At 44.8% G+C, this 27,152-nt stretch overlaps 1 protein-coding gene across 1 annotated transcript in view; it reads right to left on the bottom strand.

The window, feature by feature from the left end:
- Me1 (malic enzyme 1) overlaps positions 1–27,152 on the bottom strand; it is a 103,713-nt gene that overhangs the window by 16,522 nt on the left and 60,039 nt on the right. Inside the window, exons 7-9 of the mRNA XM_042671136.1 lie at positions 10,734–10,843; positions 2,513–2,610; positions 995–1,108 (exon numbers count right to left, since the gene is read on the bottom strand). Coding sequence (XP_042527070.1) covers positions 995–1,108; positions 2,513–2,610; positions 10,734–10,843 — 322 coding nt within the window. The remainder of the gene's footprint in view (positions 1–994; positions 1,109–2,512; positions 2,611–10,733; positions 10,844–27,152) is intronic.

The raw sequence follows: 27,152 nt of genomic DNA, 5'->3' as shown, positions 1-27,152 counted from the left end.
AGTGGTAGAGCACTAGCCTTGAGCAAAAGAAACTCAGGGACAGCATCCAGGCCCAGAGTTCAAGCCCCAGGACTTGCTGGCACGCGCGCGCGCACACACGCACACACACACACACACACACACACACACACGAGTGGTATAAATATACCAGTGCCATGGGTTGCAACGTGCTCACATATTCTTACATACATATTCTTACATAGTTCTCACAATGACTGAATAAAGCTGGTCTTATTTATTATCTCTGTTAAAGTTGGGAATATGAAGCTCAGGAAAGTTAACATTCAAATGGCCTACTTACTAAAGTCTTTCACAAAGTCCCTTTCAACCCCTCAAGAATTGCTGTTTTGTTTTTTTTCTTTGAGAACGTAGCAGATGGAGGGCCATTTCATTTTCCCCTCCTCCCCTTCTCACCAACGCATGCCTGACAGAGCATGCTCACTAAAGGGTCCGCCTGCGTTTCGTCTGCCTCCATTGCACTGCCTCTCTTGGAAACCAAGTAACTTCAAAGAGACAAAGGCCTGTACTCTCAAAATGGAATCTCTTCCTAAGCCATAGTTCTCTCATGCACCTAAAATTAGTGTCAGAATTATTTGTGTAGCAGCATGGTTCATGTTTAACAACAACTCTTTCAACACAGTGTATAGGTAGGGACAGGACCACTAGGAGTCTTTAAGACTGACACACAGGCCCACTGCTGGTGGCTCACACCTATAATCCCAGCTACTCAGGAGGCTGAGAAATGAGGATCACAGTTCAAATCCAGCCTGTTCAGGAAACTCCAAGAGACTCTTATCTCCAGCTAACCACCTTCCAAAACCAGAAGTGGTGCTGTGGCTTAAAGTGGTAGGGTGCTAGCCTTGAGCAAAAGAGCTCAGGGACAACGCCCAGGCCCTGAGTTTGAGGCCCCATGACCAACAAAGAAAAAAAAAAAAGACTGTTACTCAGAAAGGCATAACTGATCTTCATGATGATTAAAGGGCCATATTCTTACCTTCACTATTAATCCTTTTGAGTCAACCAGCCATATCTTTCTGATCGCTTTCTCCTTTGGCAAACCTTCTTTCTCCATGGCCATCACGATCAGATGAGCAATGCCCAGGGCGGCCTGAGAATGGGGTCAGGGAAGCAAAGATTTCAAAACCCATCCCACGCCAGATTTTATCGGGAGTTACATTCATTCACCTCATGTTGCCTCTGTTAATAAAACATTGCTAAAGGCTCTCTTGACCTTAAGAGCTGTAGTGACCTTTCACAAAGTAATTTCATCACACGTGGACTGAGTTCTTCAGACCACAGCACAACCATTATTTCACATTTTGCAATTTAGCAACAGATAAGTCAACAAAATCCCTGGTTATCACTATTTCAATCCTATTAAGAGGAGACTTGCTCCAACAGGAAATGACTGAATGGAAATAAAGCACGTTTCAGCCAGGCCTGCTCACTAGGCTCAAGCTTCTCCGTCTCAGGTGATGAGGGGAGTCTGGTCACCTGGGTGGGAACTTGCCCAACTAGGCCAAAGGGTGAAAGTGACCCCCAAAATAATGCTCCCTGCCATTTACTTGTTTTCTTAATGTGAACACAGAAAGGGCTGTGAAGTCTGAAAGTTTGTCAGGTGATCTATCTATAGAGAGAGGCATATAGATACAGGCAGATATTTCCAAAAGTGTTTTTTTTTTTTCTGATTTATTATGTTCTGTAACTCTAGAGAGATCTTGACAGTTTTCCTACAAGAAAATGTATAACATCGTTCCTATTTCTGGAAGTGAATTACTACTAATGGAGTCTAGTTTTCTCTTTTCAAATGATTTGATTATAGACAATGACAACAGAAAACAGCATAATCTGGTCTTGCTACACCTCCTTCCAGGAACTGTAAGTGCAGGTGATATGCAGTTTACAAAGGTAGCACTTATAAATCAGTTCTTTTCACGTGAATGTTTATAATGTACTGTAAGTCTCTTAATTGCAAATACTTTTTCTTGAAGATAAACAGAGTTGCAGATGTGCAGGTTGAATTGAACAACGTGGGAAACTTGAGATGTGGTGAGAGGACAGTGCAGCCAGCAGCAGCTGCCCCAGCTGCGATGAAAACCCATTCTCATCTCGCCTCCCACTGACAGCTTCTCAGGACACCTTACATGTGCACAACAGAAATCCATGGCAACATCTGGTAACACTACAATGTAACCCTGTAAAACAATGCCTTCCTTATTGATCGAGATGCATTGTACTCATATGGGGACATGTTGAACAGTAACCCCCTTTAGTACAACTGCTTCAAGTTAATAGAATAAAAAAGAAATGACAAAACAATCAAAAAGTAAAACCTTTCTACTGCTATACTCAGAATAAGCCTCAATACTTGAGAACCACATAGTTAAGCCTAGATTTTACAATCCATGAAACCATGAAAGAACACATGCACCCTGGAGAGGAGAAGTAGTTACAACTGGCTACGTGTTCATTCGTTTAGGAGACCACAGGCATCATTGTGCAAAGTAGGTACCTCTCCAGCGCCTTGGAACAGTATCGTCTGATCAGCCAGCTTGTTCTTGGTTATTCGAAGAGCAGCAAGGAGCCCAGCCACTGCAACAGATGCCGTTCCTGCAACAAGTAATGAACACCCTTGAGTGATTCTGCCAAGCTCCAGGCCTTTATTTAGGTCCTGAATTTATCACAGACTAGGTCAGCTGGCACACAAGACCCTCCACCCGGCATGGAGGAGGTGACATTCGCAAGCTATGACATCAATGTTCTGCCACAAAAGCTCACTATGCTGTTACAGAAGTTCCCAGAACATCTTGTGACATATCTGATGCTGCAAAGAATAAGAGAACAGAGTGTGGCCCGACCTGTGAATTGCAACTCAATGAGAAGGGATTTTGTGCATCATTTTCCTCTCAGTTATACCGTATGAGACAAAAGAGTCATTAATGCCATTAGATTTTTCTACCTAATTAATTACTCTTGGAGTCTTGAAATCTATGACAAAACTCCATTCCATAAATGAGGCACTCAGGAAATGCTTGCTTAGAATTGCGACGCAGCTCGTGAAGTTTTGGATATGTTTGGAACTTACTGTTTTAAATTTTGCAGTGAGGCTAAGCTAAGGCTTTACAGTTGGACATCTGATTTTACTGTATGTGCACATGCACACGCACATGTGCTGGTCCTGGGACTTGAATTCAGGGCTTGGATGCTGTCCCTGAGCTTTTTTGCTCAAAGCTAGCATTCTAACACTTACAGCACAGATCCACTTCTAGCGTTGTGGTAGTTAACTGGAGATAAAAGTCTCAGGGGCTTTCCTGCCTGAAATGGCCACCCAAACAAGATCCCCACATCTCGGCCTCCTGAGTAGTGAGGATTACAGGTATGTGCCGCCAGTGCCTGGCTTTCTACCTGTGATGATGCCGGGTAGGCCCCATGGGTGCCAGATAAAATTAGTTTACTTAGGGCAAAACCTGGTCTTCATCGCCTTTCCAGCATAGAAAGGGCATCAGTTCTAACTACACGGCTGCACCACATAGGCTTTCAGGGAGGGCAGAACTGAGGTCCTGCTGTGGACATAATTACACAGCTCCACTGCTGTTGGTTCATTCCCGAAGAAAACCTTTGCAGAGTCCTGCCCTGGTTTCCAGCTGCATCTCTATTTTACCTACAATGACGCCACGCCCACACAGAGGAGCAGTGAGGCCAAGCCACGCCCACTCAGGAGATCCATGGGGCCAAGCCACGCCCACTCAGGTGAGCCGCGGGCTCAAGCCACACCCATCAGGAGCAGTGAGGCCAAGCTAAAGCTTAAATACTCTGACCTAAAAGATGTAAGCACCATACCACTTGGTGTGTTTTTTCTTTTCAAACTTGTGGGGTGTTTCCTTTTGAATAATCTGGGAGTCATCATTATAATATTTAATAAATAATGAATACTTGATACATAGTAAATAATACTTGCTGTGGGCCCACGCATTTCTGTGTGTTTTATCAGGAAACACAAATGTGGACTGCAAAAATAAAGTGCTTGCAATTTGGAACTATCACAGCAGAGATGATCATTTGAGATAAATCCCATCTTATGGAAACCCTACCGACTAGATATGTGATTTTAAATGGAAGCTTGTGCAGAACAGAGGTGATCTCTGTAGGAAGTTATCGTGGCAACTCTGCTGGTCCCATGCACCAAGGCAGAGTCACAGGCTCCCTTCACAGATTAAAGACAGCTGAAGTCAGAGAGGAGACATACCAGGCCTAAATAAGCAAACACTCACACATAGCACCTTTAGCGGTCTCTATTTCAAGTTTTTTGAGGTAAACGGAATAAGAGTCTCACCTGCTTGTCAACTCAGTCAAAAACCTAGCTTAGAGGAACTCGAAGCTTCCTTCCACATCTGAGGCTGTGTACAGATTCTACCCACACCACAAAACCTCAACAGCTGAAGAGTCAAAGGTGAAGTGTTAGCAGCAGTCAGCGTTTTTGTACCACTATGCTGATTTGAAGCAGAACTGGACACTTGCAGACAGATAGAAAAATTTCCAAAATAATCTAACCATAATGTGGTAACTAATTCTCATGTGGCAGTGATGCATCACTCTTGTTAAAACTCGAAGTGCTTTAGGTTCAGACATATTACCCCAACTAACGGACATAAGTCTGGTTTTTCTACATGCAAATCAAAGCCCTGTTTTCATAGAATTATCCACTAAAATAAAAAAAAAAGATGGCTTTGCACAGCCAAACATTTCACTTGAACAAGATATTTGTACCTGGCCTGCTACCCTCCACCTTTAAATTTCACTGTGGAGAAGAAATGTAGAAAACTGAGATCTCACTAAAATGTTACTTCATCTACTAAGTTATTCCGCAATAGTTTTTGCTTTGAGATTAAAAACTAAAATTATAGTGAACAAGATAGAGAGGGCTTATCCTTGGACTACTGGTGTTGAAGAAGACTTAAAGCTATTAAAGCACTAAATAGGACAAATTGTGTTTAGAATTGCTGGGTGTCAGTGAACCAAATTCCTGTAATCCAAATTCCTTGAGAGGCTGATACTAGGAGGATCACAGTTCAAGGCTGGTGCAGAAAAGGTAGCAGGGCCCCACTCTCAAGCCATTCCTGGGCAGTCTGGTACATACTGGTCATCCCAAGACACACGGGAGGCTAAATTGTGAGAATAAGCCTAGGCAGAAAAGTCTTGAAACTCTATCTCCACAGAAGGAAAACTAGACACGTGGTACACAATCTCTGGGATCACAGGACAGGGAGCCAACAGTAGGTGCATCGTGCATCAGGTACATGCCTGGGTGGGAAATAAGATGCTATCTGATAAATAACTAGTAAGAAAGAGGCTGGAGATTCAGCTCAGCAGAATCGTGCCAGCCTCAAACACATCGGGCCTGGCCCTCCCATCCCATTTGTGCCATGGGTTGAGCATCTCTAATCCAAAATCCAAAATGCTCAAGAATCTGAAATCTTCTGACTGCTTAAGTGACATCACAAGTAGAAAACACCATGACTGAACTTACGTGATGAGTTGTAGCCAGAATGCAGATACACTAAATGTATTCTGTGAAGTTACCTCAGCCTGACCTGAGAATGAGAATGAGACTACTAATGACTAATGCAGTATTTTATTCAATCGGAGCAGATTTCCATACACATCACTGAGAGCCACATGTAGTCCACAACTGCAATCCTCACGTGCTGTGAAAGACACCGGGCAGGCGACCGGACCAGCAGCTGTGGGCACGCATTCAGGGCAGGCCCAAGCAGGGCAGTGCAAGAACTCACGGAGCAGGACAAGCGTCAAAGAACCAACACACACCTGAATTCCTCATTCCTGACCGCCCAACTCAAATCACAGGAAAGAGATTGTAAAATAATCACAACTCCGAACTGTAAACAACAGGCAGAGCTAGGAGGATGCAATGAAATTTATATTCAATATGGAGACTTCGATTTACAGATTCAGTATAGAGACCTTCAATGTCTTTCTTGGCTCAAAGAAGGAAAGCTAATCCTAGCAGAAATGTAATAAACAGGAGGGAAATTAGGAAAACCCACTCCCTGGAATCTGAGCAGAAAAAGAGAAAAAAAAAAATCCAGAGATTGGCACATGGCATTCCCTCAGGAATTGCAGCCTTAACAATCTAAAATGAACTTTAAACCCCAACCTATATAAGATTATTTTACATCAGCCATAGAATGATTTTAAGAAGTTTTTTTTTTCAAATGCTTTTCATAAAATATTGCTTTAAAATAACACATCTGCTTAAAAAGAAGAAGCTATTCCAAGGCCCAGTGCAAAAGCATGTATTTACATGGTGCGGCTTTGATGGTTACAATATTATTTTTGTTGGCAAGGGACTGGGATTTCTGTGCCCACAGAGGGGAAAGTATTACATCCATGGACAGAATGGAAAAAGTATTAGGTTAAAAGGGTAAAAAAGAAATGTAGTCCTAAAGACAGGGTTGGTATATGGAGAGACGCACCAATGATGGCCTGGTCATTCCAGGCCCCAGAAACCCAACTGTCTCCTCTCAGCACAACTGGATTGTGTGTGTGTGTGTGTGTGTGTGTGTGTGTGTGTGTGTGTGTGTGTGTGTGTGTGTGTGTGTGTGTGTGTGTGTGTGTTTGTCTGTGTCTGTGTCTATGTGTATGTTCATGTCTATGTCTGTCTATGTCTATGTCTATGTCTGTGTCTGTGTGTGTATGCCAGTCCAAAGGCTTGAACTCAAGGCCTGGGCACTGTTTCTAAATTTTTGTGGTCAAGGATAGGTTCTTACCTGTAATCCTAGCTACTCAGAAGGCTGAGATCTAAGGATCGCCATTCAAAACCAGCCAGGGAAGGAAAGTCTGTGAGACTCCTATCTCCAGTTAACCAGAAAACCAGAAGTGAAGCTGTGGCTCAAGTGGTAGAGCTGAAGCCTTGAGCAAAAAAGCTCAGGGACAGCACTCAGGACCTGAGTTCAAGCTCCAGGACTAGCACAACAAACAAACAAACCATACATACATACATACATTCATACAATTAAATTAAGCTGTCTTTCTACAGCTCACATTTACAGTTCTAGAAATCCCTAGTTTATTTCCTTTGTGAAATTTTCTAATGCTCCCTTCTCATGAATAAATACACAAGGAATTTTAAAATTTAATTAAAAGTTTAAATAACTTAAGTGTCACTGTCAGGAAAACAGGAAAAGATGTGAACAGTGTAATTAACATCACAAAGGATTTAGGGAAAAGAGGTTACCAATTTTCTTAGGGTGCCTCAAAAGTCACTTTTTTTCTTTAGTGGGGTGGGCGGGCATAGAAATCAAGGCTTCATGTTCACTGTGCGCGCTGTGTGGCCCTCTACCACTTGGGCATAGCTCCTATTCTTTTTGCTTTGGTTGTATTTGGAGACAGGTCTCACTTTCTACCCAGCCTGCGCTGGATTCTGTTCCTACTATGTATGTTTTACACTGCAACTGGGATGGCAGACATGTACCACCACACACACAGATGGGTTGAGATGGAGGTCTCAAAGTTTTTTGCTTGCCCTGATCTCTTGATTTCGGCCTCTCAAGTAACAAGGAGTAAAGTATAAGCCATCGATCCTGGCTGAAACTTGTTATTTTAACATATATTCCATTTAAGTAACTACTTCATACTTAAGGACTTACACTCATTTCATACTTAAGCACAATGAACTTTAAATATATATATATATATATATATATATATATATATATTCATACATACATCTGTATGTATGTATTCATATCAACTTTTTTTTTTTTTTGTCCATTGCAGGGCCTGAACTCTGGGCCTGGGCACTGTCGCTCAGCTCTTCAGCTCAAGGAGAATGCTCTGCCACTTGAGCCACAGTGCCACTTCTGGCTTTTTCTGCTTATATGGTGCTAAGGAATCGAACCCAGGGCCCCATGCATGCAAGGCAAGCACTCGACCACTGAGCCAACCTCATATCAAATTTTTTGTTGCTGTTGGTTCTAGGGCTTGAACTCGGTACTTCATGCTGCTTATGGCAGGTGCTCTACCATTTGAGCCACACATCCAGCCTACTTTTTATGGTTGGATAATTATACTGGAGATCAAGTCTTCCAGACTTCTCTGCCTGGGATGGCTTCAGCTGTGACCCTGTGATCTCAGCCTCGGATCCAGCTAGGATTACCGACGGGAAAGCTACTGACGCCTCGCTCATTTCTGACATCTGTCTCTGTTCTTCTGTGGACACTTTCCTCGTAAAAGTCCTCTCCACGCCGGCCGCCATTCTGCATGAACCCTTCCAAGAAGCACCAGAAGACCTCATTTGTGGTCTCCAAGCCTATCTCCCAACCTGTTTCCCTCTAGCAATGTCACTCCATCCCCTCTGGCCTCGGGCGGGCTGAGCCTCTGTGTTTAGCAGACCCCACGCCCCAGCGAGGACGATGAGCTGTGGGGTCCAGGCTGGCCCTGCTCCCCTCAGCTGCCCGCAGGCCATGCGGACACAGACAATGCTGTGTTCAGCAGATGTGGACTGAATCCATCCACTGGCAGGCAGACTCCGGTGCTCGAGTCCTCCTCAGCTGTCTCTGCCAATCCTGCTTTATTCTTGAACAGACAGCCACACTGATGAACAAAGGAAGAGGAGGCTCATAGCTTCCTGCATCGGTGAGAAAACCCCATCCAGAGGCGAAATCAAGTTGCGGCTGGCGTCATAGGAAGTCGGGTACTCCACGCAGGCCCTGCCCAGCTACAGACAGTCATGTCTCTCAGCTGTGGTCTTGCCAGTCATCTAGTTCCTCAAGGCAGCACTGAGTGCCATCCGTGGCTCTCATCACCTCCACCAGCTACAACTGCCATGCCCTCTGCCCCCACTGGGACTTTCTAAGACGACAGCAGAGCATTTCATCACCCCTGACCACAGCAGCCTTCGGACCAACGCCTGTCCAGTCCTGGAGTCTGAGCGATCTTTCCAAAGGGCAAACTCACCCTCCCCAACCCAGCTCCTCAGCCCGGCTCTTCCCAAGGCTTCTGAAGGCTTCAAACGCAAGCCTTTAGACCAGTGGCACTTGGATCTGCCGCTGGCGAACTACAGACACACAGTGCAGAAAACACGCAAAGGAGAAGCGACGCAACAGTGGACGTGGACAGGCTGCCATCCAGCCAGGCACCAGTGGCTCATGCCTGTCATCCCAGTTACATGAGAGAAGGAGAGCCGGAGGGTCACAGCGTGAAGATAGCCATCTCCAAAATAACCAGCAACAAGCTGGGCTGGAGGTGTGGCTCAAGGGGTAGAGTACCAAAAGCCAAACAAGTACAAGGCCCTGAGTTCAAACTCTCCAAAAAAAAATATCAGTTGCTTAGGGAATTTTAAAAGATGATAGACAATAGCCTATTGCAGTGATAAACAGAACCAGACACAGACTTTGTGGCAGGGAATCTGGAGGACTGAGAGGTTAGGCTTGGTGGGGAATGCTAAGGAAGGAGCTATGCGGAACTGAGAACTCTGTGAGGCCAGGCTTGGTTTAGAAATAAAAGTGTGGGGTAGGTGGAGAGAACTCTGAGCAGATGTGAAGGGAGCAGAGGGCCCTGGAATGCAAGACATCTGGACTGGACTTGGAAATATGCTCATTGAGTGTGGGGACACCAAGTTTTCCCCAGAACAAAACCCGAGTGGCTGGGTCTGAGCACGGAAGCCTCTATCCCTGAGTGGCTGGAGGGAAAGGCCGAGGCCGGGAGGGGACTGCAGCAGAAAGAATGCCTGCAATCCACAGGGCTGAAAGGCTGTGCAGTAGTCAAGTAAGACAGACACTCGGTGCAGCTAGTGAAATGGAAATCATTTGAGATTTGATTTCATGCTGCTAGAACCAACTGTGGTCAGGACTCCTGCCTGTAACCAAACAGCAGCCCCAGGACTCTCAGAGTAAGGTGCTATGTGTGTGTGCATCTGTGTGTGTGTGTATATGTGTGTGTGTATATATGTGTGTGTGTGTGTGTGAGAGAGAGAGAGAGAGAGAGAGAGAGAGAGAGAGAGAACGCTCTCCAGGAAATGGAAACAGGGATTTTTTTTCTTTGTTGTTTTTTTTCTTTTCTTTTTGTCTTGTTTATTTGTTTATCTGCCTTCAGGAGGGTAAGGGGACACAGAAATGGAAGGACAAAGGGTGACAAATGCAGCAGTGGCAATCACTAGACACTATGTTGAAAATGAACTACACAATTTGTGGGTGGGAATGGGAGGGAAAAACTGGGAGAGAGCGAGGAAGTTTGACACTATCCCAAAAGAAATGTACTCTTTACCTAATTTATGTAACTGTAATCCCTCTGTACATCACCTTTACAATAACAATAAAAAATTAAAAATTAAAAAGCGAGGATTGAACTGGAAAGCCACAGGCAGCTTGGATGAAGGCGGGCCGCAGGCATCTGCGCTGTAAGGTGGATATGGCATTAAGACAGTCCATATTGGCATGGGTTTAGAAGCTGTGGCTAACATGAAGCGGAAAAGTATACACAATTTTATCCCCAAATGATGGGCCATGGATTCTGCCCATTTCCCTCCTGGCTTAGTAATCAGCTCCAGAGATTTCATCAACTTGTCTTCTCCAATACAAGAAATTAAATGGCAAGTTATGTGACACCAGGCACAGGGTCTGGCTTTTAGGAGCCCCAGGTTTAGATCATACACTGGGGTCCTTACAAACCTACGAACCAATGTGATGTGCTATGCACAAGGCACGTTTTATTACCTTGAATGTCATCATTAAATGTGCAATACCGGTTTCGATACTTGTTCAGGAGGCGAAATGCATTCATATTGGCAAAATCTTCAAACTGAATAAGGCAATTCATGCCGTATCTATGGGACAAAAACACGAGTTACAGAAGAAGGTCATCGAGTAACATTGGCAAACAAACAGTTCACATTGTTCACAGCAAAGGCAAGATGGGGGGATGGGGCTGGCATGTTGCAAAGAGGAAGTCTTCTCTTTTTTCTGGTCATACTGGGGTTTGAACAAATATCCACAATCCCTTGGCTTGCTTGCTCAGCTGGTACTCGACCACTTGAGCCTTGCCTTCAGCCCTGCTTTTTGCTGGTTATTTTGGAGATAAGTCTCACTGTCTTTTCTGCCCAGGTTGGCTTTGAACTGTGATCCTCCAGATCTCAGTCTACTGAGTAGCTAGGATTACAGGGTTGAGCCTTGGTGTTTGGCCAAGTTTTTTTTTTTTTAATCTCCTACAAATTCCTTACACACTTGCAATCGGGATCTTGGTATTCCACGCCCTGGCATTTGCTGTGAGGTGGAGGTCAGTCCCCTGGGATCTAACAAGGCATTGGGTCTGGTGGTTTCCCATCTGACTTGCAGATTCTGATCTCAGAAATCAGGCTCCTCAAAGCAATGACTGAAGAGTGAACGTGTGGTTCCTATAGAGAGGGTGGACCGTAGATCCCGTACCCTGTGTGGAGGCTAGGGGATGCCAGCGGTACACCCCGCACCATGCCTCTTCAACTCACTCAGAAAGGTCTGGCTAAGCTGGTCAGCCCACTGAACCTCGCTCTTGATGTCCAGCAGGCATCAAAGACTTGTTTCTCTTCCACCCTGCCCGTGTTGTCTGGCACCGAGCTGCTGGTACAGGGTGCTGGGTGGGCTGGCCAAATGTGTACTGCTGTGCCAGGGTGGAGTGGGCATGTGGTGTGGGGAAAGGAAGCTGGAGGGACACGGAGCGCTCTGGGATGGGGAGAGCCTCCAAGGAGTACAGTTTGTTCTGAAGGATGGTTCTGAATGGACAGAGAAGGATCGAGATAAAACTTAGAAAGTTTAAGTCGCAGAATGTATGAGTAGGTCTCAAGTATATGAAAGATGGTGCTTATCAAATGCTTATGCAAGTGATTGACTTGGCTATGGTCTAAGAGTCTCTAAATTTTCCTAAGGTCAAGTTGAATGTAGTGATGCAAAACTAAAACCTAAAGTTCTGTCTGTAACTACAAGGCTGACTTTAATATCCTGTTCTTAGCTAGGCTGCGGTGATTCCTAGCTACATTCCTAGCTACTCAGAAGAGAAGGATTGTGGTTCAAAGCCAGACCAGGCAGGAAGGTCTATGTGACTCTTATCTCCAAGGAACTGCAAGAAAACTGGAAGTGGTGCTGTGGCTCAAAGTGGAACAGCACTAGCTTTAAGCGCAAAAGCTCAGGGACAGCGCCCAGGCCCTGAGCTCAAGCCCCATAACTGACCAAAAAAAAAAGACTCTAAAGTGAACATGAAGTATTATATATGTAGCACTGTTCTTAAAGCTTGTGTTCTCGGGTTTTCTCTTGTGTCTTTGTTTGGTAAGCTTCTGAGGAACACTAGATGTCGAGTTCCTGTTGTTCACGTGGGGGAAGCACTGGCCCCAGTGCAGCACAGGCACGCCCAGTGTGCACAGCACACCTGGGTCCTGCCCTGTCTGGGCCAAGCCCTGGGTATGTGGTTGAGTAAGGAAGAACGGCATGTGCTGCATCCCTGGGACCTGGGTGGGATGGAGCAGTCTTGGCGAGGACGTGGAGGTGCCAGCAAGCTCCTGGTAACTGGGTTCCACTTGGGTGAGAAGGCGCAGGGTGTGCTGGTGAGGCAGAGTTATCCACCTGCCTGTCAAGCACTGGCCCAAGGCCACAACGCCACCAGATCCTAGAACAAGAAATCCTACTCCCTGCTTTCATACAAATGACACTGCAAGGCATCAATGTTTCAAATCATCAGCCAAGATGTGGGCAAACAAACTCTTTGGAAGTCATGCCTGTGAAAACCCGTTCTAGAACCTTCCACCGAGACAAGTACTGCATAGCTCCAGGCAGACCCCAGAACCTCCCAAATCTCTCAAGTGCAAATAAGCGTCTTTCTAGATTGCTTTCAAAAAGGCAAAACAATATTCTTTTCTTTCAAAGGCCCCATCCAGATGTTTAGTATAAAGTGTAATACAATCCCTGTTCAGCACATATCTACCACACGCTACCACAGAAAAGTAAGTAGTCATTACACTAGCATTGTGAAATCATGTGAAATGGCAACAACTGGGTCCAAAATAGGATCCTTTTCCTCGAGGAATTTAAAATTTAGTAAAAACAAATCGTGTGTGTGCACATGTGTGCACATGTGTGCATACATGCACAAGGAATTTAGGGGCGGGGGGGTCACAAAGCAAATGACAACTGAACTACATTTTACTTGACAGCTGTGATCCCCAAAGCAGACCTGTGGTGCTTTCCACGCCGAGGAGAAGTAGAGCAATGCCAACAGGCAAAAGGCAGGGGAGAAAAGAACTGTTTAAACACGGCAAACCCAGCAGAGGGTCAGTGGCTCACGCCTGTCATCCTAGCTACTCAGGAGGCTGAGATCTGAGGACCACGGATCAAAGCCAGCCTGGGCAGGAAAGTCTATGAGATTCTTATCTCCAATGAACCACTAGAAAACCAGAAGTGGCGCTGTGGCTCAAAGAGGTAGCGCACAAGCCTGGAATGAAAGAAGCTCAGAGACAGCGCCCAGGCGCCCAGAGTTCAAGCAGCAGGACTGGAACAACAACAAAATGTGTCAAACCCTACTGAGCTAAGATATGATGGCAAACAAGAGTGCAGTCAAAAATGAGGGTGTGTCGCGATTCGGGGCCTCGGTCCTGATTTAGGTGTCCTCGCCTCTCTCTGCTTGTCAAGGGCAGCTATTTCAATCACGTGCCAGCAAACTCCCTGCCTCCTCACTTCCTCTTCCTGCTCCAAAAATCAGCCTCTCTCCAAGACAGCAGAGAAATTCATGCTACGGAGTCTTTCCTATTTGTTTATCTATTGTTATTGTGTATGCGTATGTATGTGTATGTGTGTATCTGGTGTATGTATGTGGTGTGTAGATGTGTGTGGATGTGTTGTGTGGATGTGTTATTTGCGTATGTGTGGTATGTATTGTGTATATGGTGTATTGTGTATTGTGGTGTGGATGTTGTGTGTGGATGTGGATGTGTGCGGATGTTGCGTGTGTGTGTTATATTGTGTGTGGATGTGTGTGTGTGGTATATGTATGTGTGTTACGTTGTGTGGATGTATGGATGTGTGTGGATGGATGTGTATGTGGCATATGTGTGGATGTGGATGTGGTGTGGTGTGTGTGTGTTGTATTGTGTGCTTATGTGTTGTGTATGCGGTATATGTGTGTTGTGTGTGTTGTATGTGTGGTTGTGTGTGAATGTGTGTGGATGGATGCGTCTGTGGTATATGTGTGGATGTGTGCATGTGTTGTAGATGTGTGCATGTGCTGTATATGTGTATTGTGTGTGTGGTGTATGTGTGTGGTTGTGTGTGGATTGTGTGGATGTGTGGATGAGTTGTATATGTGTGTGTATGTGTTATATGTGTGTGTTTTGTGTGTGTGGTGTATGTGTGTGGTTGTGTGTGGATTGTGTGGTTGTGTGTGAATGTGTGTGGATGGATGCGTGTGTGGTATATGTGTGGAGGTGGATATGTGTGGATGTGTGCATGTGTTGTAGATGTGTGCAGATGTGTGCATGTGCTGTACATGTGTGTTGTGTGTGTGGTGTATGTGTGTGATTGTGTATGGATTGTGTGGATTGTGTGGAGGTGTGCATGAGTTGCATATGTGTGTTGTGTGTGTGGTGTATGTGTGTGGTTGTGTGTGGATTGTGTGGATGGATTTGTGTGTGGTATATGTGTGGATGTGGATTGTGTGGATGTGTGCAGAATTGTATGTGTGTGTTGTGTGTGGTGTATGTGTGTGATTGTGTGTGGATTATGTGGATTGTGTGGAGGTGTGCATGAGTTGTATATGTGTGTTGTGTGTGTGGTGTATGTGTGTGGTTGTGTGTGGATTGTGTGGATGTGTGGATGAGTTGTATATGTGTGTGGAGGTGTGCATGAGTTGCATATGTGTGTTGTGTGTGTGGTGTATGTGTGTGGTTGTGTGTGGATTGTGTGGATGGATGTGTGTGTGGTATATGTGTGGATGTGGATTGTGTGGATGTGTGCATGAATTGTATGTGTGTGTTGTGTGTGGTGTATGTGTGTGGTTGTGTGTGGATGTGTGTGGATGGATGTGTGGATGTGTTTGTATATGTGTGTGGAGTATGCATGAGTTGTATATGTGTGTTGTGTGTGGTGTATGTTTGTGGTTGTGTGTGGATTGTGTGGATGGATGTGTTGTGTGTGTGTGAGGTGTGTGTATGTGCCTTCCTCGCAGCAGGCAGACTGCCTCTCCACGGGCACCGGCCCAGCCCTCGACCCACTCCTGAGGACGCCACGACACTGTCACAGTGTCCACCCACTGTCATCTGCCTGGGCCAGCTGTCAGTCACTGCAGAGTGGCCATGGGCATGCTCCCGATGGCACGTTCTAGAAGGGCAGGGCAGGTGGGCCGCTACTGCCTTCAGGAGGAGCAGAGCCTGCGGCCTCAGTGTGCGGAGGAGTGGCTTCAGGCCTCCAGTCTCAGGACTCGAGAGTCTCCTGACTCTACCCCAGTGCCTCCGCCCCCTCGGGCGGGTGGTCTGCGGTGGGCCACGTTTCCCTGTGCTTAACGTGAAATCCACGGGCGCTCTGCCTTCTGCCAGCACGCGTGCAGTCAGTCATCACTCACAGCGCTTCCTCCATCACTGCCCAGGGGACACACGGCCTCAGTTTACCTCCTGACCCCTCTCTACCCAGTACCTCGGGATTCCACAAGGGCATGGATCCACTTGCCCATGCACGGGTGCGTGTCCTGTAATGAGAGGAGGTGCCTCTCACTGTGAAATTATATGAAAGAGAACTCCAGAACGTCAGCTGAGGCAACTCTACATGCCCTGAAAAGAACCTACTATTTAGTGATCAAAATATGGCATAAAGTAGTGGGTGTCAATGTCTTTAGAGGTAACAGAAACACCGCCCATAGCATGGACATCTAAACATGCAGACTTGCTTCTGTGGCATCGATGAATCTGCCAAAACCTTCCTGGCATGACCAACGCCCACATCTAACCCTCAGCCACGAGAGAGACACTGCCCACATCCACCCTCGGTGTGAGGGAGACTCTGTTACGCTCCCCTTAATTCATTCACCACAGTGCTCTGTGTGTACTACTTGCAGCTGTACTCCTGTGTAATATGTACACACTGCTTCTTTTGTCACCCTCCTCTTCTATCCTCCCGACATGCCTTCCCCCATCCCCTCCCCCGGTGTCCCCACGGGGCACCGAAGCTGACACTGTGGTGAGCCCTACTCTTCTCCCAAGCTCCACCCCTCCAGCAAGAGAATCGGCAATGAAATGTTTTCCTAAGTGAGCTTGGAGATGAGAACACTTGAGTTATGTCACTTTTGGTCTGGGTTTTATTGGTCTGTTGTCACTGGATAGACTATGCTTCATTTACTATGTAGTCCGACTGGCCTCAAACTCCTGATCCTCCTGTCTCAGCCTCCCTAACTCTTGGATTACTGGTAGATACCACCATGCCGCTTAAGGACATTGCCCCTCACGGAGCTCATGGTATTGTGGAAGGTACATGGGTGATGGAATGAGGGCCAAAGCGGAGGAGAGGCTGGTACCAGGACACAGCACAGGGAGAGGGTAAGCAAGGCTTTCCTCATGGTGCCAGGCTGCGCCCACACAGGAGAGCACCTGGTTTTGAGGAAGACTTTCCAGGCAGTGAACACATTCACACATTGCAGGCAGCGAGATAAATGAAAAGCAACTGCAGCACAGAGTGTGAAAGGCAAAGAGGCGAGAACTGAGGCAGGAGGCAAACAGGGCAGACTGCGCCTTGTGCCTGTCATCAGGATTCAAAGGGTCCACTTGGATCTAAAAGGAGGCGGACAGCAGGAGGGCGACAGGGGCAATTTGCATTCCACACTACTTCTTCACAATCAAGGTGCACAAGGACACTCGGGCAGTTCATTAATACAAGGCTGCTGCAGACGCCATGCCCACATCTACCAATGGAGGTGAGAAGACAGCATGGGAGATGGGTTTGGAAGACAGAACCGGCGATTCCAAGTGAGGAGAGAGGGTGGCGAGGAAGGAGAAATGAAAGGTGAATTCTAAGCTTTGTACTTGGTAAGTACAGGGTATGATGGAAGGAAGGAAGGAAGGAAGGAAGGAAGGAAAGAAGGAAGGAAGGAAGGAAGGAAGGAAGGAAGGAAGGAAGGAAGGAAGGAAGGAAGGAAGGAAGGAAGGAAGGAAGGAAGGAAGGAAGGAAGGAAGGACTGGAAACCTCAGGTAGAAAAGCCGGTATGGAAAAAAAAAAAAAAAACATGAATTCTGCATTGGGATCCTGCTCACTAGCTTTGCCAGAAATATGAAAGCAAAGGAGGCCATGGAGGAGATAATGCAGGTCTAGAGTAAATTCAGAGCAGGAGCAGCTACCGAAGACAGAGCCTATAGATTTAGTGAACAACAGGCAGCTGATTTGATTACTAGTCTAAAAACAGACAAACAAAAAACAAAGTGCAAAAATAAAACAGTGCTTTGTGTGCATAACTTCTTAAAATAAACAAGTTGAAAGTCAGGAAGCAGCGCTATGGTAGCTCAAGTGGTAGAGCACCTGCCTTGAGCCAGACAGGCTCAGGAACAGCTCTCAGGCCCTGAGTTCAAGCTCCAGGACCAACACAAGTAAAAAAAGAAAAGAAAAGAAAAAACAAAGTTGAAAGTCAATAACCACCATTAGACAACAGAGTCATGGAAATTGGTCCATACGATTCAAATTGAGGGTAATGTGCCCGTGTAATCACCTCACAAGGCAAGCACACGGGGTCAGCACAGGCTGCAGGTCCACTGGTCACGGGAGAGGACTTTTCTTCAAGGGGGTGGGGGCTGCAGATGGAACCACAGGCCCTCCCCAACCTGAAAGCACCCCCAACCCAAAAGAAAATCACCAGAGACCAAGATTGTGGAAGACTGACATTGTGTTACACTTACTTCAAATTTAAAAACTAAAATAAAATAGCAGCAACGACTTAAAACCCTCTCTGCAAGGCCTCCATCCCCCTCCCTCAGGTGTGCAGCGCCTCTGGCACACGAAGAGCCAACGTGTGCCCAGTGTGGTTTTGTTTTGTCACCAGACCGGTGTCTGAGACTGCCCGAGTGGGAAACCCCGCCACGGTCACCGGCCGCTTCCTCAGAGGTGAGTTCCTAACATCATGGCTGCAGCTGAGGCCAGCAGAATCTCAGATGCAACACTGACCTTTCCGTCAGCTTCTAGTGCACGTTCTAAACCTTCCCCTCTACCACTCGGGGTTTGAGGTTTGCTTATCATAAATCCTGGGAAACTACTGGATTGTTCTGCAGGTTGGTGAGACTTTGGAGAAAGCAGTGAGACTTCAAGAATGACCTAGTCAAACAGATTTATCTTAAATAGATCATAATTCTTACCTTCAGTTTTAAAACTAGGAGTGTGGCCAAATGGAAGCTTCTGGAATGCAGAGGGACTCAGAAAAATAAAAGTCTCCATGCATTTCTTCAAATATCTTTTGTCTCACTCTACACATTCTATCTCCAAAGCAAGGAAAAGAACCTCTCTGTGCTTCCCAAGCCCCACCTGACCCCCCGAGTCCGAGTTGGGGTCTAGAGGGGCTGTCAGCCCTGTGTACAAGTATCGAGTGTCTCATTCTTTAATCCACCTAAAGGGAAGGGAAAATCATAGTTCCTCAAAATAAAAGACCTTGCAGCATGCTGTGGAACAGAGCAGGCTTGTCCTAGCTTCTTCTGTGTACAATACATGACATTATCATACTCTACGTGATTTGCATAACAAATTCCCGCAGACTTCTCATCTAACCACAGCTGCTTTTCTAAGATACCATTTCCCTTTCCTTATTGTATTCCTTTGCTCAGTGCCATCCAGAAGGGACGAAGGCCCAGATTTCTGATTCAATGACCTACTACCAGAATTCAAATATCCTCTCCTCTCTAAAACCTCAGGGAAATAAACTAAGAGCTCAGTATTATTCAAGACAAATCCTATTTGCTTATTGCTCTTACTGTCCTCTTGCCAAAGTTATCACCATACCGTCCAAAGCTATCACTCTACCCTTCAGTGATCAAAAACATCTGAGAACGTCCATTCCTCAAGACTGACATTCTACAAAAACAAGCAACGCTGACCAAATGGCATGTGAAATACTAAGCAAAGCAGAACAGACGTGTTTCTGTACTCAGCATTTGAGAGCTCACAACCCCAACGTTCTACTGTAAACCAATGCTCTCTGAAAAGGGGGTGGCATACGGGGTTTCTCGTTCCTGTTTAATTCCATAGCCCTCAAGTGTTGAAAATAATATGGAAACCACCCTGCCTCAGGAACTCTTGAAATACGGTATGATAAGTTCAAAATTGCTCAGCAGTTTATAATAAGGATCATGGAATGTGGGAAATATTATTCTATGCTACTAAATAAAATGAGGATGTCATTTTCTTGGAGAAAGAAAATTTAAAGACCCAAGTTTATGCTCCATCGAAGCCAAAAACTTTAATTTTTGGCTCTTAAGAAACAAATTTGGATTTTAATTGGCTAAGGAGTAGAGGGAAAATATCGAACCCCAAAATGTCAAGGACAGATCTTTTCAGTTCAATACAAAGTAAAGAAGGAATGGGCCCAGAGTCTGTGGTACTCCTGTTTCAAGACCCTGCAGGAGCTCTCTTTCCAAAGCTAGATTCAACAATAAATAATTTTACACTGTTCCACAAAATTCAGAAAGGACCTTTCTTTTTTAACCATGTCTTTAAATTTTTCATGAAACTGAGAGACAATTGACATTAACTGACTGACAAACTGAAATTAAGTGAGTGGCAAACTGCCACAGTTTGGTGAAAGAACCAGAATCTCTTTTCTTTTTCTTTTTGGTCCAAGACCTGGACTCGAATCTGGCACCTGACACCTTTTGCTCATTGTTCAGTGCTCTACCAACTGAGCCACACCCATAGCTCCCCCCCACCAATCTCTTTTTGTAGGCTTTGCTCTGTCTGAGCATACAGAAGTGGGCATGTGCAGCCACGCGGAAGGCAGGAGATGCTGGCTCAGCGTCCCTGTCCTGGAAGCTAGCAGAGCTCTCTCGCATTACAAGTGCCGTGCACGCAGCACTCCCCATAGGAGCTGTGTGAGTCATGTCTGCGTCCCACCCACATAGAGAAAGCAGCAGGACTTGGTGGACTCTGTGGTACCCAGAAAGAGCAAGGCTCGTGAATTTTAACCCCCCAGTCCAGAAGAAGCATGGCAGTCACTGCAAAAGCAGAGGCAGAGGGATCTGTCACATCGTCAGCGAAGACAGGACGGCAGGCCCAAGTTCCATTCTCCCAACCAGGCACCAGCAAAGGCAATATTTGCCAAGTACATTACACCAGTCGCCAGATAAAGAGATGAAATATTCTTGATAAGTCTACAAAAGACAAATCCAAGACATTTTTCCTTCAAATAATAGGCACCATACGGTCAATGCACTGAATCTTAACAGCACCAATTTCCAGCATTATATGAAACAAATAGGAAGCAATATACTTTAGTTTGTATATAAATGCAATATTCCAGGCCTTAAAACCAACATACATAAGGTGTTCTTAAAAAAAACAAAAACTTTCTGAAAATGAAACAAAAGACATGAGATGAAAGGTTGGGGAGATGCATACATTTTGAAGTAATCCCCCAGTTTTCCCTGCAGCAGGCCAGCTGTGCCCTGCTTGACTTGGGGTGACTGGAAAGACAATGCCAGCAGCTCCTTATTCTCAAAGCCAGCAAACTCCAAGTCAGAGCATTCCTCAGAACTGGAGACGTGCATCTTACATCATGGAGTTCATCTTTCTTTACAGAAGTATCAGGTGTATGCGGATGGTTTACTGTGGTTACAAAACTCACATCTGTTGGATGGGAATGGTATTTACATAAATGCTTGAAGGACTGCTCTTCATGTGTAGACTCATTCTGTAAAAGCAACTAATAGTTCCTTGAAACAAAGGCAAAATAACTGCCATCAAGTAGCACTTTTAGGGACTTTCAAACTGTGCCTTCTATAGATGACACAAACAGGGCTTTAGCTGAATGACATGGGCTCCAGGTTCGATACCCAGTACCCAAGGAGAAGTAGACACCAAATAAGAAGTGAAAACATTTTGTAAAATCCTGAGGAGCCTCAGAAGTGCTCTTCTTTCTAGGCTGTTCTAGCTGAAACCTAAGCTGAGAGACTGCTTCCAGGTTCTTTACTGCTCTTAATTTTTAATAATTCTTTTTTGCCAGTCCTGGGGCTTGATCTCAGGGCACTGTCTCTGAGCTTCATTTGCTCAAGGCTACTGTATTACCATTTGAGCCACAGTGCCACTTTTAGCTTTTTCTGTTTATCTGGTACTGAAGAATTGAACCTGGGACTTATGCATGGTAGCCAAGCACTCCACCATGAAGCCACATTCCCAGCCCTAATAATATATTTTAAAAACTGTAAAATGATCAGCTACCTTAACCTATAACTTGCATTTTCAGCAAAAACCTTGAAAACCAAGTATTATTTCATGAATGAAACGAACATTCCAGAAGTAAAGAGGCTTTAGTACTGAAGTGCCAAACATGAGTAGAAAACACAAATGAGTGCGCAAGACCCTGAGCTCAAGATCCAATACTGGCACCAAAAAGAACATTCCATGATTGGTAAGAGGTTTCTTCCTAAAATAAAGTATTTTTCATCAATAAAATGACAGAGGTTTTCCTTTGTGCTCTTCAAATACAATGATCCTGGAAGCTGGACCGGGTAAGTAACCCCTGTAATCCCAGCAACTTGGTAGGGTAAGTAGGAACTGTGATTCAAGACCAGCCAGAACAAAAATATTTATGCGACCCCATCTCAACTAATGAAAAAAAGCTGTGTGGTAGTGTGCACACTTCATTCTAGCTGCAGGGGAAGTTAGTAGGAGAACTGCAATCCTGGATGGCTTGGGTGTAAACAAAGATACTATTTAACAGTAACTAAAACTCAAAGGGTGGAGGGGACTGGGGATATGGCTTGAGGGTAAACCATCTGCTTAGCAGGTACAAGGCCAGTAATTTAGTCCCCACTACTGCCATAGATAGATAGATAGATAGATAGATAGATAGATAGATAGATAGATAGATAGATAGATAGATATAGATAGATAGATAGACAGACAGACAGACAGACAGACAGACAGACAGACAGACAGATAGAGATAGATAGATAGATAGACAGACAGACAGACAGACAGACAGACAGACAGACAGACAGACAGACAGATAGATAGATAGATAGATAGATAGATAGATTGATGGATAAATGGATAGATAGATAGATGGAATAGATAGATGGATGGATGGATGGATGGATGGATAGATAGATAGATAGATAGATAGATAGATAGATAGATAGATAGATAGATAGATAGATAGATAGATAGATAGATAGATAGATAGACATACACACATATGGCTCATTAGAAGACTGAAATCTAGTCATGAATACATCCTAATATATTTATGACTAATTTCTACAGTGCCAAATCAAGTAAAATTGTTCCCATTTTCATTTTGTATCAGCTGACAAGAATCTGTTTCCTGAGGTTACCTGAAAGTTAAGAACCCCGTCTATTCCTATTACATTTCACTCTGCCATGCCTCTCCAAGGCTACAGGTGAGGAGCTGGTTTTCTGGCTGTGTCAACATACCACAGCTCATACTCACAACCTTCCCAGGCCTTCCCACGCCACTCGCCGCTGCCAGGGCTCCACCAGCCTTTCTGTCCTGAAACTCCCCTTTCCTCCACTTACCAACACCTCTCCACTATCTAACTAGTAGTTATATATTTACCAGAACCTAATTTAACACAGTTTTACCAAAATCTAAACTTGGGAAGGGAAAAAATCCAATGTCAGCCTTTTCTACCTTTTTCATATGTGCACCATTTCTGCGGCTTGACCTCAGGGCCGAGCCCTGTCTCTGAGCTTCTTTGCTCAAGGCTAGTGCTCTACTACGTGAGCCACAGATCCATATCCAGCTTTTTGGTAGTTAATGGGAGTTAAGTTAATAAGAGCTAAGACCCTGCCCAGGCTGGCCTTGAACTGCATTCCTCAGATCTTAGCCTCCTGAGTGGCTAGGATTACAGGTGTGAGCCACCAGCACCTGGCCTCTTCTACCTTTTAATACAGGAAAGACCATACTCACTTCCAGCTAACTAGAAGACTGAAATCTAACCATAAAAAATAATTCAATCATTCTCCAACACCTGATGGTCACTTTCTCCGCCTCCTGGATAACAAGCAATCTCGGAATGTCAATTTACAAGCCTTCAACGCCCCACAATACAACAACCCAACATCTGTAAGGCTGATACTGAGGACAGGGAGTAATTCTATCCTCTGACTCCATAGAAAAGGCAAACAGCAAACACAAACCTAACCCTCAGCCAGACAAACAAACACCACCATCATCCCAAAGATATGTCTACCTCAGCTCTTTTCACCCCCTAACGCTGTGTTCAGCTTTTAACAATAGTGCAAAGCACGCGACAGGACAGGGAGGAAGTCCAAAAGACACCACCACAATCACAACAAGATTGGGACATGGCAGAAACTTCGGAGTAATCAGACTTTGAACTTAAAATAACTATGATTAATATGCTAAATACTCTAATGGAAAAATGGACAGCATGCAGGAACATATGGGTAATGTTAACAGGGATGGAAAATCTAAGAACCAAAAGGAAATGCTAAAAATCCAAGTCACAGAAACAGGCCTAAAGATTGCCTTTGACGGAATCATCAGCACACCAGACACAAGGGAAGGAGAATACGTAAGCTTTAAAAAAATGTCAATGCAAACTCCCCAAATTGAAATATCAAGAGAATTAGAAAGGTAGAGGAAACAGTGACTAGTGAAGAACTTGGGGACAATGAGAACATGAAACACACCAAGAGAAGAAATGAACAGAGCGACTGCCTGACATAATAATGGATGAAAATTGTACAGATTTAATGACATACCAATTTGTAGATCACAAAAGCTCAGAGATCAGAAAGAATAAATATCAAATAAGAAAATCTAAACTGCAGAAAACTGAAGACAAAGAGGAAAAATCTTGAAATATGTCAAATTAAAAAAAAATATTTACCAGGGCGAGAAGGAAAATGGTATTGAACCACTTCAGAAATCACTTACACACACACACACACATACACACGAAAAATGAAAAAAGTGCTGCAAGAAAATCTCACTACACAGATATTTAACCATGGAATAACCTTCAAAAGAGTAGGAGAAATAAGCTGGACAAAAGCTGGATGCCAGTGGTTAATGCCTGTAATCCTAGATTCTCAGGAGGCTAAGATCTGAGGATCATGGTTCAAAGCCAGCCCAGGCAAGGAAGTCCCTGAGACTCTTATCTGCAATTAACCAGTGGAAGTAGAGCTGAGGCTCAAATAGTAGAGCACTAACCTTGAGAGGTACATAAAAGCTCATACACAGCACCTGCGCCCTGAGTTCAAGCTCCAGGACTGGAGCGTACATGCACACATACACACACAAATGTATAAAAGAAATAATAACTTCTTAGACAAAAGGTAAGAAAATGTATTGTCAGTAGAACTGCCTCACAAGAAGTGTTACGAGAAGTGTTTCAGAGAGAAGGAAAATCACAGAGGTTGAAAAAGATAAAGGGTACTGAAAATACATAAAAGGATATTAGAGAAGGAATAAGTGAAGGTAAAAGAAATCCCCTTTTTCTAAATGGCCTCATAGACAACAATCTACTGAAAACAATGAGGGCTAGAGTGCACTGGTGACGGTGGCTAGGCTGGTGGGTGGATCAGCTGAGAGCACGCAGAGCTGTGATGCAGTCACACATGGTTACATACGCCTGTAATATCCAGGAAGCAGCTCTGTATTATCAGAAGACAGATTTGTTATAGATGAATACTGCAAACTCTTAGGTCATTACTAAACATTTTGTTAAAGCAAAATGTAACTGGGGCTGGGAAGGTGGCCCAGTGGTAGAGCGCTAGCCTTGAGCCTTGAGCTGAAGAGCTGAGGGACAGTGCCCAGGCCCAGAATTCAGGCCCCATGACAGACCAAAAAAAAAAAAAAAAGAAAGAAAGAAAGAAAAAAAAGAGAAAATGTAACTGATAGGCTAGGACAGGGAGAAAATAAATCTAAGGCTTGCCTCTCCTTACCCGAATTAACTTTCAGTCCTTTGATGTTTTTTGGTTTTTGGGTTTTTTTTTCGGTATCTAACACACTTGTCTTTAGGAGGTATGTATGTTTATATTTTGGCTTCATCAACTGCTATTTTAGTGAGTGTGTGTGTGTGTGTGAGTGTGTGTGTGTATGTGTGTGTGTGTGTGTGTGTGTGCACGCACGCGCTTGAACTCAGGGCCTATGCCCTTTCCTTAGCATTTTCAGTTAAAGCTGGTACTTTACCACTTGAGCCACACCTCCACTTTTGTCTTTTTGCTGGTTAATTGGGATCAAAGTCTCAAGGACTTTTCCTGCCCAGGCTGTCTTAGAATCTTGATCCTCAGATCTCAGCCTCCCGAGTAGCTGGGATTACAGACGTGAGCAACCAGCACCTGGTCTAACTGCGGTTTTTTGCTGTCCTTTGGCAAGATGGTGAAAATTTTTAAATAAACCAAAAAAGGCCATCCGCATTAGTGGAAGAATTAAAACAAGGAGCACACTGGCTAAACAGGTGGAAGCAGGGCAGAATTTCATAGTCTCTTCCACACTGAATGTATATAGTGTCTATCACTCGAGACCAGGGGAGCTGCATAAGGCAATCCTGTAGTCACTGTACGGTGGCATGCACCTGTGCTCACACACACTCAGGATGCTACAAGGCCACTGGACAACCCAACCATTATGGTGTTACACAGCACTCAAGTGCTCCTTCTCTGCTGGTCGAATGAAACAATGTTAAAAAAAAAAACAAAAAAACAGGAAGGGTATTTAATACCTGCCAAAGATCAGGAAACACTTGGAACTATTTTTGGGCTTGGTTTAACATTCATCTCACAAATATAATGCACTGTCCTGTATTAATTTGCATTTGTGAAGTCTTACTTCATGGAAGCATTTGAGAGCACAGCAAGGGCCAGTGCTGGTGGCACACACCTGTAATCCCAGCTACTCTGGAGGCTGGGATCTGAAGATCATGGTTGAAAAGAAGTCCAGGCAGCAAAATTGGTAAGACTCTCATCTCCAATTAACTGTGAAGGAGCCAGAAGCAGAGCTATGGCTTAACTGGTAGAGCACTAGCCTTGTACAAAAAAAAAAGAAAAAGCTCAGGAACAGTGCCCAGGCCATAAGTTCAAGCCCAGAACTGGCACCAAAATAAATAAATAAATAGCACAGCAAGAAACTATCTCACAGTTGGCCCCTTCAAAATGATTTTTGAAGGGGCTATATAGGTGTTTGGAACATTTATTTCACATTTATTTACTTGTGGAAAAAATACTTTGAAAGCTTTGCAGCCATAGATGGAGACTTAACCATCCTGGATGCTCGATAAAAGTGGATACTTAGTACAATTTTCTAATTATTAAGAAATAATGTGAGCCGGGCACCGGTGGCTCACACCTGTAATCCTAGCTACTCAGGAGGTTGAGATCTGAGGATCGCAGTTCAAAGCCAGCCCAGGCAGGAAAGTCTGTGAAATTCTTATCTCCAATAAACCACCAGAAAACCAGAAGTGGTGCTGTAGCTCAAGTGGTAGAGCACTCACCTTGAGCTAAAGAGCTAAGGGACAGCGCCCAGGCCCAGAGTTCAAGCCCCATGACCGACAAAAAGAAAGAAAGAGAGAAAGAGAGAAAGAGAGAGAGGCAGGGAGGGAGGGAGGAAAGAAGGGAGGGAGAAAGGGAGGGAGGAAGGAAGGAAAGAAGGAAGGAAGGAAGGAAGGAAGGAAGGAAGGAAGGAAGGAAGAAAGGAAGGAAGGAAGGAAGGAAGGAGGGAAGAGAATCAAAATAAGCTGAGTGAAAACCTCTGTCTCCAAGTGTGACCTCCTAGAGTGTGGCTCTGAAGAAAAGGCATATTGAATATTAGACTACTCTTCCACAGAAAAAATCCCGGATGCATCCAACACATATGTCCCATGTGCTTGCTAGAACTCAAGCTCTGTGGTACAGCCCTGACAGAATAGATAAAAATCCCTGCCTTCATACTTTTCATTTCTATTTGTGCAAGCA

Source organism: Dipodomys spectabilis, unplaced genomic scaffold (assembly GCF_019054845.1).
Source record: "Dipodomys spectabilis isolate Male_0828 unplaced genomic scaffold, ASM1905484v1 ptg000600l, whole genome shotgun sequence".
In the NCBI taxonomy this organism is placed as follows: Eukaryota; Metazoa; Chordata; class Mammalia; order Rodentia; family Heteromyidae; genus Dipodomys; species Dipodomys spectabilis.
The sequence above is the reverse complement of the archived record's forward strand: the minus strand, read 5'-3'. Positions and strand labels throughout refer to the sequence as shown.